Here is a 14,993-nt window from a genome sequence, read left to right as displayed (position 1 = left end):
TCATTCTGGGTTATAAGAGCCAAAGTTACACAGGGGAGGAAGGCCTTGTTAGAAATTCCTCTAAGGCCTTGGTTTAGCTTTCCTTGGCATCACTATGTGTCTCATAAACTACACTGCTTAACTATATCATAGGTTTTATTCCTTTTCTATTTTCTAATACCTAGTTCTCATCATTTTCCCAGAAAAAAAAAAAGTCATCATTTGTCCACAAATGAAATTTTCTGGATTGACCATTCTCTATTCTTTGTCCCCAAATGCCAAGATTCTGAGTATTAATTCAAAAGTTTATTGTACTTTGAGTAACAAGGACCACAGTTTCACAGGTTGTTTTTAGAGGTAACTAGCTAACCTTCTATATTCTTAGAGATTAAGCAAAAATTTTACCTAAGAATTCTGCATCCTCAAAAGAAAATAACTACAACCAGAACCTAGAATCATCTTGATGGACTGGCAAGATGGCTCAGTTAGCTCGTAAAGGCACTAGCTACCTGAGTTCAATCCCTGAAACTCGTATAGTAGACAGAACAGACACAACTTTCACAAGTTATCCTCTTACATCTGAGCACTCCTGTCATGTGCATGTCTCCTCCAAATAAACAAATATACTTAAGAAAAAAAAGATGGGCATGGGTACACAGTATACAGAGATATAGAACACAGGAAGAGATCTTGGGTTCTATCCCCAACACTACAAAAAATAAAATAAAATAAATAAAACAAAATAAAGTAATATCATTATAATGATTCTCGGAACCTCTTCCTGCCAAAAGGTATACACTTCCTCAAAACCTGAACAATCTATGTCTAAGAAAATCCAGTATATTCCACACAAAAAAAAACTAAAAGAAAAATAAAATATTAACAGGAAACAGAACCATTACACATAACTTTATTGAAACCACAAATACATCCCCAACAATAGGTTGCTCCAAGCAGGTAGGGGCGTGGCCATATTTCACATCATCTCTCTGTTTTGAGACAGAGTTTCATGTAGTCCAAGCTGACCATCAGAGGATAGCACTGAACTATAAGCTTCCTGTTTTTACCTCCCAAGGGCTGGGATTACAGGCATATACTACCACAACTGGTTTATTCAGTGCTGGGGATACAACCTAGGGCTTCATGAATGCTAGGCAACCATTCTACTAACAGTTCTAGCTGCTCACAGGTATTTCTTCAAACAGAAAAAAATTTCAACAGCATTGTCCAGTAGAAATAATAGCATCGCCAAGATTCTAAATGCCAATATAAAAGAATGCCCTCAGTCATCAATAGACAATCAATGTGAAGGGCATCTGGCCAGATGCCAGAGACATCATACAGGCTTCAGCACAACTAGTTCATAATTTGGAACTCTATTTCACTGTAGTGAAATAAAGAAACAAGTTCAGGCCATCTGGGAGCATTATAAGTATATCTTTACTTTAAATAGTGCCACATCATTGACTCTATATGTATTTATTGAACCAAGGATTCTCTATAAGATGAAAAGATAAGAGCTGAATAAGCTCCTATCATACACACATCTATAATCTCAGCACTTGAGAGACAGTGGAAGGAGGATCATGAATTCAAGGCCAGCCTTAAGCTATTTTGAGACCAGAGTGGGGCACCTAAGACTCTGTCTCAAAAATTATCACAATAGAAAGAATATCTAATGGATCCTTTAACCTCTTACTAAAAAGGGCAAGCAAGGGCACAGGCATATAATCAAAACTCCTAGGGAGGCTAACAGAGTAGGTCGGCATGGGCTGCGTAGTGAATTTAAGGACAGCTTAATCAAAATTAGCAAGAACATATCAAAACTTAACCAACACACTTTCTAAACAATCCTAATGAACCAAGTAAGCCTTGGAACCCCACGAAAGTGTAGAAGGAGATAATAGACTCCACAAAAGGGTCTCTGACCTTCAAAAGCTTACCATTGCCCCATGCTCCTCCACATCAAACATGCATGCATGCACATAAAATAATATAAAAATAATTTATCATCAAAAAGGCTGGAGATGACTGAAGCTCAGTGGTTGAGTACCTGCCTAGTACACTCAAGTTCAATCACTAATATCTCACACACAGACAAAAAGCAACACAATTTTAATTCCACTTACTCAATTCAACTGAGATTTATAAGGTATTGGGGCTTGTGGCACACACCTTTAATCCTAGCACTCAGTAGGCAGAGGCAGGTGGATCTCTGTGAACTGGAAGCCAGGCTGGTATACAAAACAAGTTCCAGGACAGCCAAGGCTATTACACAGAAAAACCCTGTGTCGAAAAGCAAAACAAACAAACAAAAAAAAAGAGCGAAAGAAAAAAATTAACAAAGTAACTACTGAGTAACTACTGATTACTAGGTACTCTCCATGGGATAGCAGGCATTCATATATAACTACTACTTACAGTGGGCTCATGACAGAAAGGTAACCAAATAAACCCAAGCCTGCACCATGTGCCTCTAATTCTAGCACTGGATGGATCCCAGCAGCTGGCCCAGCCAGCCAGTATTATAGCCAATTGGTAAATTCTGGTTTGATCAGACCCTGTGTGAAAAAGTAAAACAGAAAAGTGGGTGTGGCCTTTAATCTTAGTACCCATAAAACAGAGGCACACACAAAATAAAGAAAGAAATAATTTCCTACCATCAGTGAAATACAAAAGTATTTAGTACCCAAGTAGCAATAAGGAAGAAGTGATTATTTGGAGCAGTCAGGAAAGGTTACTCAAAGGAAAGGTGCATTTCTCCACCCTCCCCAACCCCAACACCCATCCCACTCCCTCTCCCTCTCTCCTCTCCTCTTCTTCTTCTTCTTCTTCTTCTTCTTCTCTCTCTCTCTCTCTCTCTCTCTCTCTCTCTCTCTCTCTCTCTCTCTGTGTGTGTGTGTGTGTGTGTGTGTGTGAGAGAGAGAGAGAGAGAGAGAGAGAGAGAGAGAGAGAGAGATGGATAAATAGTAGAGCTTGTGTCTTTTAGTGCACATGTGGTGGAGGTCACAGGATAACCTTTGAGTCAGTTCTTTTCTTCTCTGAGCATTCTGAGGACATCAGGTTATCCGGTTTGCATGGCTTTTACCTGATATATCTCACCAATTTTGTACTAGGTTCTGAATAACATGTTGAGAATATTCTCCATCTAAAGAAGCTGTTACAGTCTGAAAGTGAAATAAGTGGCCCTTGGATTTGAATAGTTGGTCCCTAGCTAATAACACTATTTAGGACCTTCTAGACATGGGGCCAATCTGGCTGACCTAGGACCTGATGAGTTAAGGCACTGCTCTAGTTCTAGTCCAAGTTGTCTGCTTCCCAATGGGTGCCATATAATAACCAGCTGTTGCATACTTAATACACCATAAGATGTGGCCTGCTGCTATGTCTTCCCCACCATGAGGGTCTATTTTGCCAAAACAAAGTGTTTGTCCTTTAAGTTCTGTCAGTCACTTGGTTAACGGTGATAAGAACAGTTTGGTCAATGGCACAGAAAAAAAAGTAAGACCCCTTTCTAAACAAGGCACTTGCCTAATTTCTAGGTTGCTTTCACCCTCTTGTAGATTTATAATTAGTTCAAATATCCATTTATTTCCCTCCAGATATGGTATTTGGGCTGAAGGCTCCCTGGAAGATACCAATGTGACTGACTGGAGCTAAGTGGCTTCCAGAACTTCCAGGGACTTTGAAAACTCCAAAGTAACTTCTTCCAAAAGTCTAAGAAACTTGAATCCAATGAGGGCACCCAACTCTAACCTTTGATGTTTTGGACTAAATTTTAACGCTAAGGCCATCACTACACTTCATAGTCTTTATGCATCATCAAAGAAAAGATCAAAAGGATCAGTTCTCAGAACTCAACCTTCTGTTTTTAAGACGGGTCTTAAATAAAGTGAAGGGGCTAGGGATGCAGCTCCCTGGTAGAGTGTTTAACCACCATTCACTAAGCCCTGTGTTTGATCCCACACCTCATAAACTGGGATTGGTGGCACACAACTGTAATATAAGTACTTGGAAAGACAGACAACAGAAAAATCAGAAATTCAAGATCTTTATGATACATTAAGAGTTCAAGGCCAGCCTGGGCTATAAACAAAACAAGTGGAAAAAAGAATGTCCTCTTCAGGATTGGGGAGTTCAAATTTCACCTCTACTCTTAGTATCTCTTTGCTCAGTACCCATGAGACCACAGAGTGAATTCCTAGCATTGGAGGAAAAGAAACAGGGAAGTTAGACTAATAACTCTAGGTTCCTTCTAGTTTCAAAATACTATTTCAACCAATCATGATGACACATGCTTCAGATTCCAGCACTTGGGAAGCAGAAATAAGCAAATATCTATGAGTTCCAGGCCCAACCAAAGCTAAATAGTAAGACCCTGTCTCAATAAATAAATAAATAAATAAATAAATAAATAAATAAATAAATAAATTGCATTTCAAAAGTCAAAAGTCCTCAATGCCCTGATCTTCTCCTGAAATAAGCAAATATCTATGAGTTCCAGGCCCAACCAAAGCTAAATAGTAAGACCCTGTCTCAATAAATAAATAAATAAATAAATAAATAAATAAATAAATAAATAAATTGCATTTCAAAAGTCAAAAGTCCTCAATGCCCTGATCTTCTCCTAGACCAAATAGAGATGTTTCTGAGAGTAAGACAAAAAGCCTGTCACCCAAGGTGTAAACTGGAATCAGACTACATACAGCTTGCCCTCCTCTGCCTGCAAGAAAAAGGAGACACCCTATGAGCTGATTACTACCACTCAGCAGCACAGAGCTCTACTGGAATACAGATGTGCTTAGTAATAAATTTGCACACACAATTATCCCTGCAGCACCAAGACAGCAAAACATGTTTCCATAGCCCATCTCTTATTAGGAGAGCAAAGAACAAAACCCTCAACCTTTAAATACAATCACCTTTTATGAATTCCATGCATGTAGCAACAATAGTCACCTATAAAAATGGGCTTCTGTTGTAAGATCCAACCTCCTACACAAACCATAAGAACACCTTTTCTTCCCTGCCAGCCAAGCCTGGCAGTAGCAGCAGCCCAACAGTGACATCTGCTGGAAAATAGAAGCATGAGCTAGCTCTCCAGGAAGAAGGTAGTTTAACTGAGAATTTAGTTAGCATAGGATTTATTTGTAATTTACAACAGAACACAGGCATTCAATTTGTAAGTAATGGCCCCACTTCAATAGTGTACACTTAAAATACCTCACAAAATGCCACATTTCTGAGCCAGCTATCAGTCCTCATAGTATACTATATTCTGACTCACTTAAAAATAATTCCATAAGAAATATCAATACCATTTTAAAATGAGAATTATGCATTATTTGTATACATATCTTGAAAGAAAAAATTTAATTTATCACAAGATGACAGACTATACAGTGTATATATGAGAGAGAGAGAAAGAGAAAGAGAGAAAGAGAGAGAGAGAGAGAGAGAGAGAGAGAGAGAGAGAGTGTGTGTGTGTGTGTGTGTGTGTGTGTGTGTGTGTGTGTGTACATACTTTCTGTCCCCCAGTGCTGGGGATAGAGCTTCAAAGCATACTATGCAGGTTTTCTACTACTACTGAACTGCACTCTCAGGCCTATAACATGCATTTTCAAAAGTTTAATATCATTTAAGTCACAACAAAAACTACTTCTTAATCACTAGGAAAAAAGAAAATATTAAAACAAAAATTCCTGATAAACCCTTAAGGTTTCTAGGGCTTTAAAAGCCTACTCAAGGACAGCAAAATGTTTCAGTTGGTAAAAGTGCTACCAATCCTGAGAACCTAAGTTCATTTCCAAGACCAAGAAGGTAGAAAGAGAAAATCAACTCCCAAACATTGTCCTCTGACTTTCATATGTGTACTGTGGCACATATGCAACCCATCCTCCACATATACACAACAGTAAATAAGTGTAATAAAAATATTAAGCTAGGCATTGTAGCACATACCTATGTTTAAGACCAGCCTGGGTTTCAAAGCAAGCCCATGTCTCAAAACATTTTTTTTAAAAGAGGACTATCAATGTTAATGTCAAGATAGCTGAATGGATAAAAGCATTTTTTGTAGCCTGAGTTCAATCCCGGAACTCATATGAAGGTGGAAAGAAAGTGGACTCCACAGAGTTGTCCTCTGACCTCCACACATTCCACTATGGCATGCAAGTGCAACATTCTAATTTTAAAAAATTAAAATTAATATTTTATGGGTGCAATATGGTAATTACTAGTCATATCCGTCTACTTATATTTAAAGTAATAAAAATTAAAATTAGTTCCTCAGATACTAACAGTCACACTTCAATTACTCAGTGGTCATATGTACCTCATGACTATTATAGTTGCAAGCATAGATACAGAACATTTTCATCAACACAGAAAGTTGCACTAAATAGCCTTGTTTCTAGAAACCATGAAGTATTTACAGACAAAAATACACACTATGTGGGTTGGTGTAGTGGATAGCAATACAGATAAAAGAAGGGAAAACAAAAAAACAAAACAAAAAGGCAGCTAGCTAATGACTGATGATTTTTTTAATGTAAAGCGATGGATACACAGGAATTTATTTGTTATTCTTTTCATTTTTATGTTGGAAGAGTTCCATGATTGAAAAATTAAATGAGGGGGCTGGAGAGATGGTTCAGCTGTTAAGAGCATTGACTGCTCTTCCAGAAGCCCTGAGTTCAATTCCCAGAAATCACATGGTGGCTCACAACCATCTGTACTGGGATGCGATGCCTTCTTCTAGTGTGTCTGAAGACAGCTCTAGTGTACTCACATATATTAAATAAATAAATCTTTTTTAAAAAATAGGGAAGTATTTCACTTAAAACTAAGGTTCTCAGGACAGTGAGATTCTGTCTCTAAAACAATAACCCAAAAAAAAAACTACATTTAAAAATGAAATAAATAAATGAGTAAATTAAAAACAAAAATAAAAACTAAGGTTCATCTGGCTGGAGATGGCTCACTGGCTAAAAGGTATCTGCCACCAGGCTCGATGACCTAAGTTTGATGCCTTGGGTCCTACAAGGTAGAAGTTATTCTCTGCCTCTGACCTCCACATGAGAACACACACATGTATACACCACATACATATAAATGAACACAAAAAATAAAAATAAAATGAGAGGAGCTAGAAAGGTGGCTTAGCAATTAAGAGCACAGCTCTTGCTAAGGACACAAGCTTGACTCCTAGCATCCATGTAGCAGCTCACAACTATCTGTAACTCCAGTTCCAGAGGATCTAATGTTCTCTTCTGGTGTCCACAGGCACCAGGCACACATGCAGTATACATACACACATGCAGGCCAAACAGATATAATTAAATAATCTAAAATAGCAAGTACAAGGATTATCATAAGGAATATACCATGAACTGACAACTGGACAAGGCTTTAGTAATGCAGACCAGAGTTTAAATCGTCACTCTGACTTTTTCTGTTTTGGTTTTCAGTTTGTTTGTTTGTTTGGAATGTAGGAACGTTCATATGCATGTGGGTACATGTGTTCACACCCAGAAGCCAGATGAGCACATCCCAAGCCCTGCCCTACTGCTTTCTACCTTAGTTCTTCGAAACAGGGTTCTCACTGGACTAGGAACTCAGTTTCAGCTAGGTTGGTCAGCAAGCCCCCTAAAATCATGATGAGGTTAGTGGCATAGGTGCCATATGTAACTTTTTATATGAGTACTTGGAATTTGAATTCCACTCACATATGTGTTCTTAGCCACTGAGTCATCTCCCAAGCTCCTGTCCTCCTGTACCATTAAAAGAAATTCTGACTGCTCTAAAGGACTCACTTTTCTTAACTGCAAAATATGAAATATAATGCCTATATTGCACAAAGCTCTTGTAGAAATCAGAAATTATATCACCCAGCATGTCCTATCCCCTGCTTCCAATCACCTCAAATCGAGAATATGACACGTTACACAGTAACACCCTCATTAACTGGTATCTCTAATGCTCTGTATACAGGGTTTATTTTAAGCCATTTGGGCATTACTCAGAAGAATACCACATGAGAAGTACTGTTAAAGATGGACAAATGCTGACTCAAGGCTCAGTTATTTTGGAGGCACAACATGATAAGCTTCTAATGCCAGTTGAAGATAGCCCTCTCTTGACCGCCTTTAATAAATTCTGAGTGCCAACAATATGCCAGGCACTGTGCTGGATGCCTTCTTGCTTTTCAAAAGAACAGAGTCCCAGACTCCTGATATGGGTCCTTAAGCAAAGGAAAATATTCCAAGCAAAGAATCCAGAGCTGTTCCCAAGAACTGGCTTCATTCACTCAGGCACAGAAACAACCTTATTATTCTGTTTATTTCTGATGTCCAGTCCACTATTCTGCATGCATTATATATTTTCTCCTTGAGAATGTGCTATTGCCCTAAAAGAAAAAGATCTTTCCTTTTCCAAGTCTTAACAACATTTCATACTGAACATTATATAGCTCTTTTGGGTAATAGCTCCCTTTTATTAAAAATCAAACTAAATTTTTGTTTTTTGGTTTTTGTTTTGTTTTTGTTTTTTGCTTAGTCTCCATTTTAGCATCAGTAGTGCACAAAGAAGCACCCGACTGGAGAGGGTAAGAAGGCTGAGCAGTTTAAAAGTGCTTGCGACCATGCCTGATGGATGACCTGATGATCCCAGGATCTCTGCAAGGCGAAACCTCTATACATGTGTCATGGCACACACACCACCCCAATCTACACAATAAATATAGATGTGATTGTTTTTAAGTAGTATCAGACCATCTATACTTGTGATATATTTCATGTAAATGTCTTGCCTCCATAGTAAAAGTATATGCTCTAGTGGGCACAGTGCCTAGCACAGTGCTGAAAAACTATAACCATTTCACTAGTGTTTATTGACTAAATGACTGACTAAAGCATCCTCCAAAAATAACAAGTACATGATGTGCACAATCTATATTCCCACCCTAGCTTATGTCAGAAAAATTTCGGTTGCTTCAGCAGAGGATATAATAATGTACAGCAATATGCAGTTTGGCTCCAATATTCTGGGAATTGGTGATTATGCTAGATTTGACCTTTACATAATCACAGAAAGAAGTCCCTAATATATCAAGATAGAAGTGCACATAGCCATTCACAGAACATGTGGTGGGTAGTTTATTACTCCTACTCTGTTTCTCTCATGAGAGCTGTCTTGGATGCCAATCCATGTGTGGAGATGCCTTCCTTCGATGAATTCTTTTCTCTCATCCCAAGATAATGGTCATCTCGAAGGTCCATTCAAAGAATTTTGGGTGTGGAAGTATATTTATAAAAGCTTTGAGTTTAATTTCCACCACCATCAAAACTAAACCAAACCAAACCAAACAAACAACCAAAAAGACCCTAAATGAGCAGCCCAGATAGTATCCAAAAACATAAATTTGGTAAATTAAAAAAAAAAAAACCACTTTCCTTGATGTACATATATTCATACATAGAATTCTTCACCTATTTATTGAACTGAATTGTTCAAAAGAATACATTCAAAGAACAGCTAGCACAAAATGCTGAACAAAATATCTCTGTTCGCACTATAGGTCTTTTTTAAAATTCTCACTATAAATAGTCCTTTGGAATATACTCTTATCTCAACATCTAGTCCTATATCTGTGATATTTCAAAGTCAAAAGGTGAGGCAAAGAAAATCGATTACATCTCCTTATGCCTCTCTAACCCAATCAACATTTCCCTTTCAAGGCTAAAACCAGAGCTTTGGGCTTAGACAAAAATTAACTAGTACAACAGTTAACTCACACAACTAGACCTGATGCTATCCCTGCCACTAAAGTAAGATTTCCCAAGATAATGCAAGATCAGAACCAGATGCATGGGTCCCAGAGACTTTATATAAAGCCACAACACCACTAAGACTGCAGGACGATGGGTATTAAGGAGAAGAGGCTGAGAGGTAGAACACAGGACAGCAGCTGCTTACCTCCTGAGGGAGTCTTCCTCGGAGCTTTCTTCAGGCATATCTTGATGTAAGGCCTCCTGTGATACAGTTCCAGATCTGCTGGACTGAGTATAAATTCGTTCCCAGTGGCCTGTCTCCTGGTTAAAGGCCACCCCCACAGTCCTCTCCTCTTGTGAACTAGCAGAGCTGCTCAACTCCAGCCTGCTGGAGCTAGGCATTTGGCCCTCAGTCCGCTCAAGAGGTGGTAGCTGGTTGCCACTTGGTGGCATGCCCTCAAAGGTAGTGGAGACGTGCCAGGAAGAGCTAGCCTCACCAGATGAGTAGTTAGGTGTGGTTCTTTCCCAACGAAGGGTATCATTGTTGAAGGTTAGAAGATTATGGCATGCACGGCAGCGATTAAGATGGCCCCGAGACAGGTTGGAGTTGTTCTCACTGCTGTGTGGGGTAGGCTGATGGGAAGGACCTGGTCTCTCAGATTCAATATTATTGTTGAGCATTTCCTGGGCCTGTTGGGTCTGGGGAGTTTCCCCGCTCAGGCTCTGATCCAGCTCCTGCAGCCTGTCATACTCCAAAAAGAAGCGTCTCAGGTCACATTGAAGCTCATGGCGAATGTTGCCTGAGTTGTTTTGGCTGGAACCATTCCCTCCATCTGACTCAGTTGCCAATCCTGATGATGGAAAACCCCTCCCTTCTGTGGCTGAAGTATACACAGATGCCTGAGAGCCACCTTCCTGCTGTCTCAGTACAGAAAGCAAACTCACTGAGGAGGCACTGGTCCTTGGTGGGGGCATAGATTCTACCTCAGAACGTGAGTTCAGAGTGAGTACTGTCCGGGTCCACTCAGAACCTGTCAGCCCAGGGGCTAGTTCTCTGTGATACCTAGAAGGGTGGCTAGACAAAGGGCCCCCCAAAGAGCGACGGGTAGGGCCCAGACTGAGGTTGCGGAGCGTGTTGCCCGCAGTGCTGCTCTGGACTGTACTGAAGGCAGACGGCCGGTTCAGGAGGCCCTGGTCCTGCTGCGTTGATGAAGCCTGCTCCGGGGGATGGAAGGGCTCGGTCTGTACAAAAGAAAAGGAAGGGGTAGTAGCTCTGGCAGAAGCAGGGGGAACACTGTCCTGGTGTGGCAAGAGGGAAGGAACTCGAGTGCCAGCACAGCGGCTGCAAAGGCACAGGATCCCAGGGTGCTGGCAGCACTCAACTGTGGTGGGGTAACTGACCCGCTGTCGGAGTCTGATGTAAGCGGAAGTCCTGGGACGCTCCGTGGAGGGCTGAGGGGGAGGCGGTGGGGGTGAGGGGGTAGCAGAATCTTGTACTGTGCTTTGCTCTCCCACCTGGATGCCAGAGGAGCGGGAGGACAGCATGTGCAGGAAATTGTGGAGGAGAGGTGTCCGGCGAACCGGCTGTGATTGCAGGAGGGCACGCTGACGGTAGTGAGATAACTCTGTTCCATCTATAGGGATTTCTGGTTCGTCATCACCCTGCAACACGGACCAGCAGGAGGAGAGAGTAGAGCTCAACAGGTAGATAAAGCCTCCAAACAAATCAAGAGAAACTTAAAACCGACTGATAATCATCCAAGAAGAACCACCTTCACGGATAAGCAAAAACTCTCTCCCCATAAGGTAATGAAAACTGGCTTCAGATTCAAAACCATCATATGATATTAAATTATTCATTCCAATTGGCAACATATCTAAATGAGTACAGCTGGCAAAACAATTATAAAAGGCATCTCTGTGACACAGAAGCAGTAAGGGGAAACAAAACGTCAACCAGCCAGAGGCACACAAGGGACAAGTATGATGAAGGCAAGTTTCTTCCTTTTTATGCTAGGTTTATTTATATTTTATTTTATGTCTGAGTGTTTTTGCCTGTGTGTATTTATGTGTACCACATACATGTATGGCGCCTATGGAGGTCCGAAGAAGGAATCAGAGACCACAGAACTGGAATGACAAATGGCTGCTAACTTGAGTGCTGGCATTCAAACCAGGCTCCTCTGCAAAACATCAAGTGCTTTAACTGCTGAGCTGTTTCTCTAGCCTCTGACTACTTCTTTCTTTTTAAGATTTATTTTTAGAAGCTAGAGAGATGGCTCAGTGGGTAAAACACTTGTTGCTTCTGCAGAGGACTGGGTTTGGTTCTTAGCATCCACATGGTGGTTACAATTGGCTGTAACTCCAGTTCCAAGAAATCTAATGCCCTCTTCTAGCCTCTGTGGTCACTATATAAACACATTACACAGACACACATTTGGTCAAAATTTCCACACGTATTTCTCAAAATTATAGTTAGTTTGTTTATATATGTGTGTGGGTCTCTATGTGGGTATATGCCACACATTTAAACACTGGAAACTGGCCAGAAAAGGGCATTGGATCCTTGGAACTAGAGTTAAGGGCAGGTGTAAGCAGCTCAACATGGGACTGAAAACAGAACTCAGGTCCTCTTAAACAGAAGTACACTACTTTTTTGTTGTTGTTTTTTCAAGACAGGGTTTCTCTGTGTAGCCCTAGCTGTCCTGGAACTCACTCTGTAGACCTCAAACTCAGAAATCAGCCTGCCTCTGCCTCCCAAGTGCTGGGATTAAAGGTGTGCGCCACCACTGCCTGGTTCAGAAGTGCACTACTTTTCATTTTTCCAGCTCTGACAAGGTTTGTTTCTCATGATTTATTCACAAGTGTTTAAAAAAAATTGACTCTTCTGTGAAAATTATGTCTGTAACTTTTGATATCATCAGAAATTAATTAAAATCTTGATGGAAAAGAATTACAGAAATATTAAGAACTAAAATATAATCAGAATTACATTTTAGTAATAATATTCATTATTGACCAAATAATATGACCAAAATTAGAGTGCTAGTTCAGAAAGTACCTCACAGTTCAGCTAGAGCTGTTGGAACCTTACCTGCTGGTTAGAAGGGTTAACAATAGCTGTAAGTAAGTAGTGTCCAAGTGGATCAAATCTCACCAGACTGAAACACAAAAGAAGAACAAGAGACAAAGACCATGTTAACTGAGAAATGGAAATTGTCAGACTACCCACCTCATGCTTTCAAAACTTTTTTTATTTTCTCCCCCTCCCACTCTCTTCTGGAGATAGTTTATCTATGTAGTCCAGGTCATCTTCAGACTCACAAATGTTCTGCCTCAGATTCCTGAATGCTGGGGTACCACCACACCTACCTAGTCTTTCAAAAAAAAGTTTTTTAAGACATTAAAATAAGGCTGTATGTTGTTTCCTAATGTGAAAAAAAAATACACATTAAGAAATTTCACTTTTTCTCTTCTTTTTCTTTTTTCTTTCTTTTTTCTTTTTTTTTTTTTTTTTTTTTTGAGACAGGGTTTTATATACCTCAAGCTAGCTTACAAGTCAACAGCTGGTTACAGATGACCTTGAACTTTTGATTCTCCTGCCTTTACCATCCCAGTATTGGCATTATAGGTGTGCACCAACACACCATTATGTGGTACTAGGGATCAAACTCTAAGCTTCATTCATGCAAGACAAGTCATTCTATTAACTTGGGCTACATCCTCAGGCCATGGTTTCAGTTTTAAAAAACATCTAGGCTTACATCACAGTTAGCAGCTACATTAAATATGTATCTGTTCAACATGTAAGAGCCCATTTAAGTGGTAAATCAGAATGCTGCCACACAGATTCAGGTTTCCCTTCATACAGCTGCTACACTTGGCAAAAAGTACTTACTCTAGTGACAACAAAGTACCAGTATAAACTGATATGGTTGGAAGCCAGAAAACCAGTCTATATCCAGCCATAATATGGTCAAAAGCAGCCAAAGAAAACAATTTATCCAGTCTATCTTGTCTTTGTAGTGCGGAGAATTGAATCCAAGGCCATATACGTACTAGGCAAGAGCTGTACAATTTACTATACATGCCCAGCCATATTATGGTTTTGGTATTTTGGGTTGTTTTGTTTTGTTTTGGGGTGGGGGGGTGTTAAGACAGCCTCACTATGTAACCCTGCTTATCCTGAAATTTGCTATATAGACCAAGATGGCCTCGAACTTACATAGATCCACCTACCTCTGCTGGATCCACCTACCAAATGCTGGGATTAGGGTGTGGACCACTACATCTAGCCTGGTATTTAGCTTTTTAATTCAGTCTTGCTAACTAGTGCAGGAAGACTTAGACTCCTTATATAGCCCAGATACATATTTATATCTCTATTTTATAATTTGATAAATATAAATATAATAAATATAAATAGCCAATAGTGAGCAATCAGCCACCAAGCTATCAAACTACCCATTTATTTTTGAGAGGCTTCCCAAAGGGTAACCCCAAGTACAGACAGCCTAGAACCTAAGTAGGATTTTACCAAATGACCATGATCTGCAGAGACCACAAGATGAGGCCATAAACAGTGAACTGCTTCTGGGCTAATCAGCCATGATGATGCTAACAAATACCCTAAAGAAGACGAATGACTGACCTAAGTAGGGATAACAACCTGTCTCCTGAAATAAATGTTCTTTCATGTCAGTCTGGTGCCTGATACAGTTGGCAGAACACAGCACTCACCGGACACGTTCCATCTCACTAGCTGTTTTCACCACAGCAAAGGGCTCCCGACGACTCCAATCCCAGAAATGGATCTCATTTGCAGTGGCAATCAGTAGGAGCTGAGCCGTAGGGTGGAAAGCCAAGGAAGCTATGGCATTGTTGCTATCTGTGAACCAGCTTTCACTGCCACCCTACAAATGAGCCAATCCAAAATATTCTCAGATTACAAACTGCCAACAGACTGGGGAGTCCATGTGAAGAAAATTACATTGAAGAGCTAAATATGGTTACTCACACCTATAATCCCAGCACCTGGGAAGCAAAGCAAGAAGACTGCCACAAATTTGAGGCCAGCCTGGACTATATAGTGATACGTAGTCTCAAAAAAACAAAATAAAAAAAAGAAGAGGAGAAGGGGGATAGGGAGGGGAAGGGGAGGAATGGAGGGAAAGAGAGGAGGGGTCTATATGGGATTATATAACTCAGTGGTAAAGTATATACTTCACATGTATGAAGTCCTGG

General features: G+C 40.1%; 1 protein-coding gene across 10 annotated transcripts in view; it reads right to left on the bottom strand.

The window, feature by feature from the left end:
• Ambra1 (autophagy and beclin 1 regulator 1) overlaps positions 1-14,993 on the bottom strand; it is a 187,790-nt gene that overhangs the window by 138,900 nt on the left and 33,897 nt on the right. For 7 of the 10 annotated variants that reach the window (XM_034494280.2, XM_076929256.1, XM_034494281.2 and 4 more), the window contains 3 exons: positions 14,490-14,662; positions 12,844-12,910; positions 9,955-11,411 (listed from right to left, as the gene is read on the bottom strand). In XM_034494280.2, coding sequence (XP_034350171.1) covers positions 9,955-11,411; positions 12,844-12,910; positions 14,490-14,662 — 1,697 coding nt within the window. The remainder of the gene's footprint in view (positions 1-9,954; positions 11,412-12,843; positions 12,911-14,489; positions 14,663-14,993) is intronic. The other 3 variants (XM_034494282.2, XM_034494283.2, XM_076929258.1) reach the window with 1 other exon arrangement.

The sequence above is a fragment of the Arvicanthis niloticus genome, chromosome 2 (genome assembly GCF_011762505.2).
Source record: "Arvicanthis niloticus isolate mArvNil1 chromosome 2, mArvNil1.pat.X, whole genome shotgun sequence".
In the NCBI taxonomy this organism is placed as follows: Eukaryota; Metazoa; Chordata; class Mammalia; order Rodentia; family Muridae; genus Arvicanthis; species Arvicanthis niloticus.
This window is presented reverse-complemented; position numbering and strand designations above follow the sequence as displayed.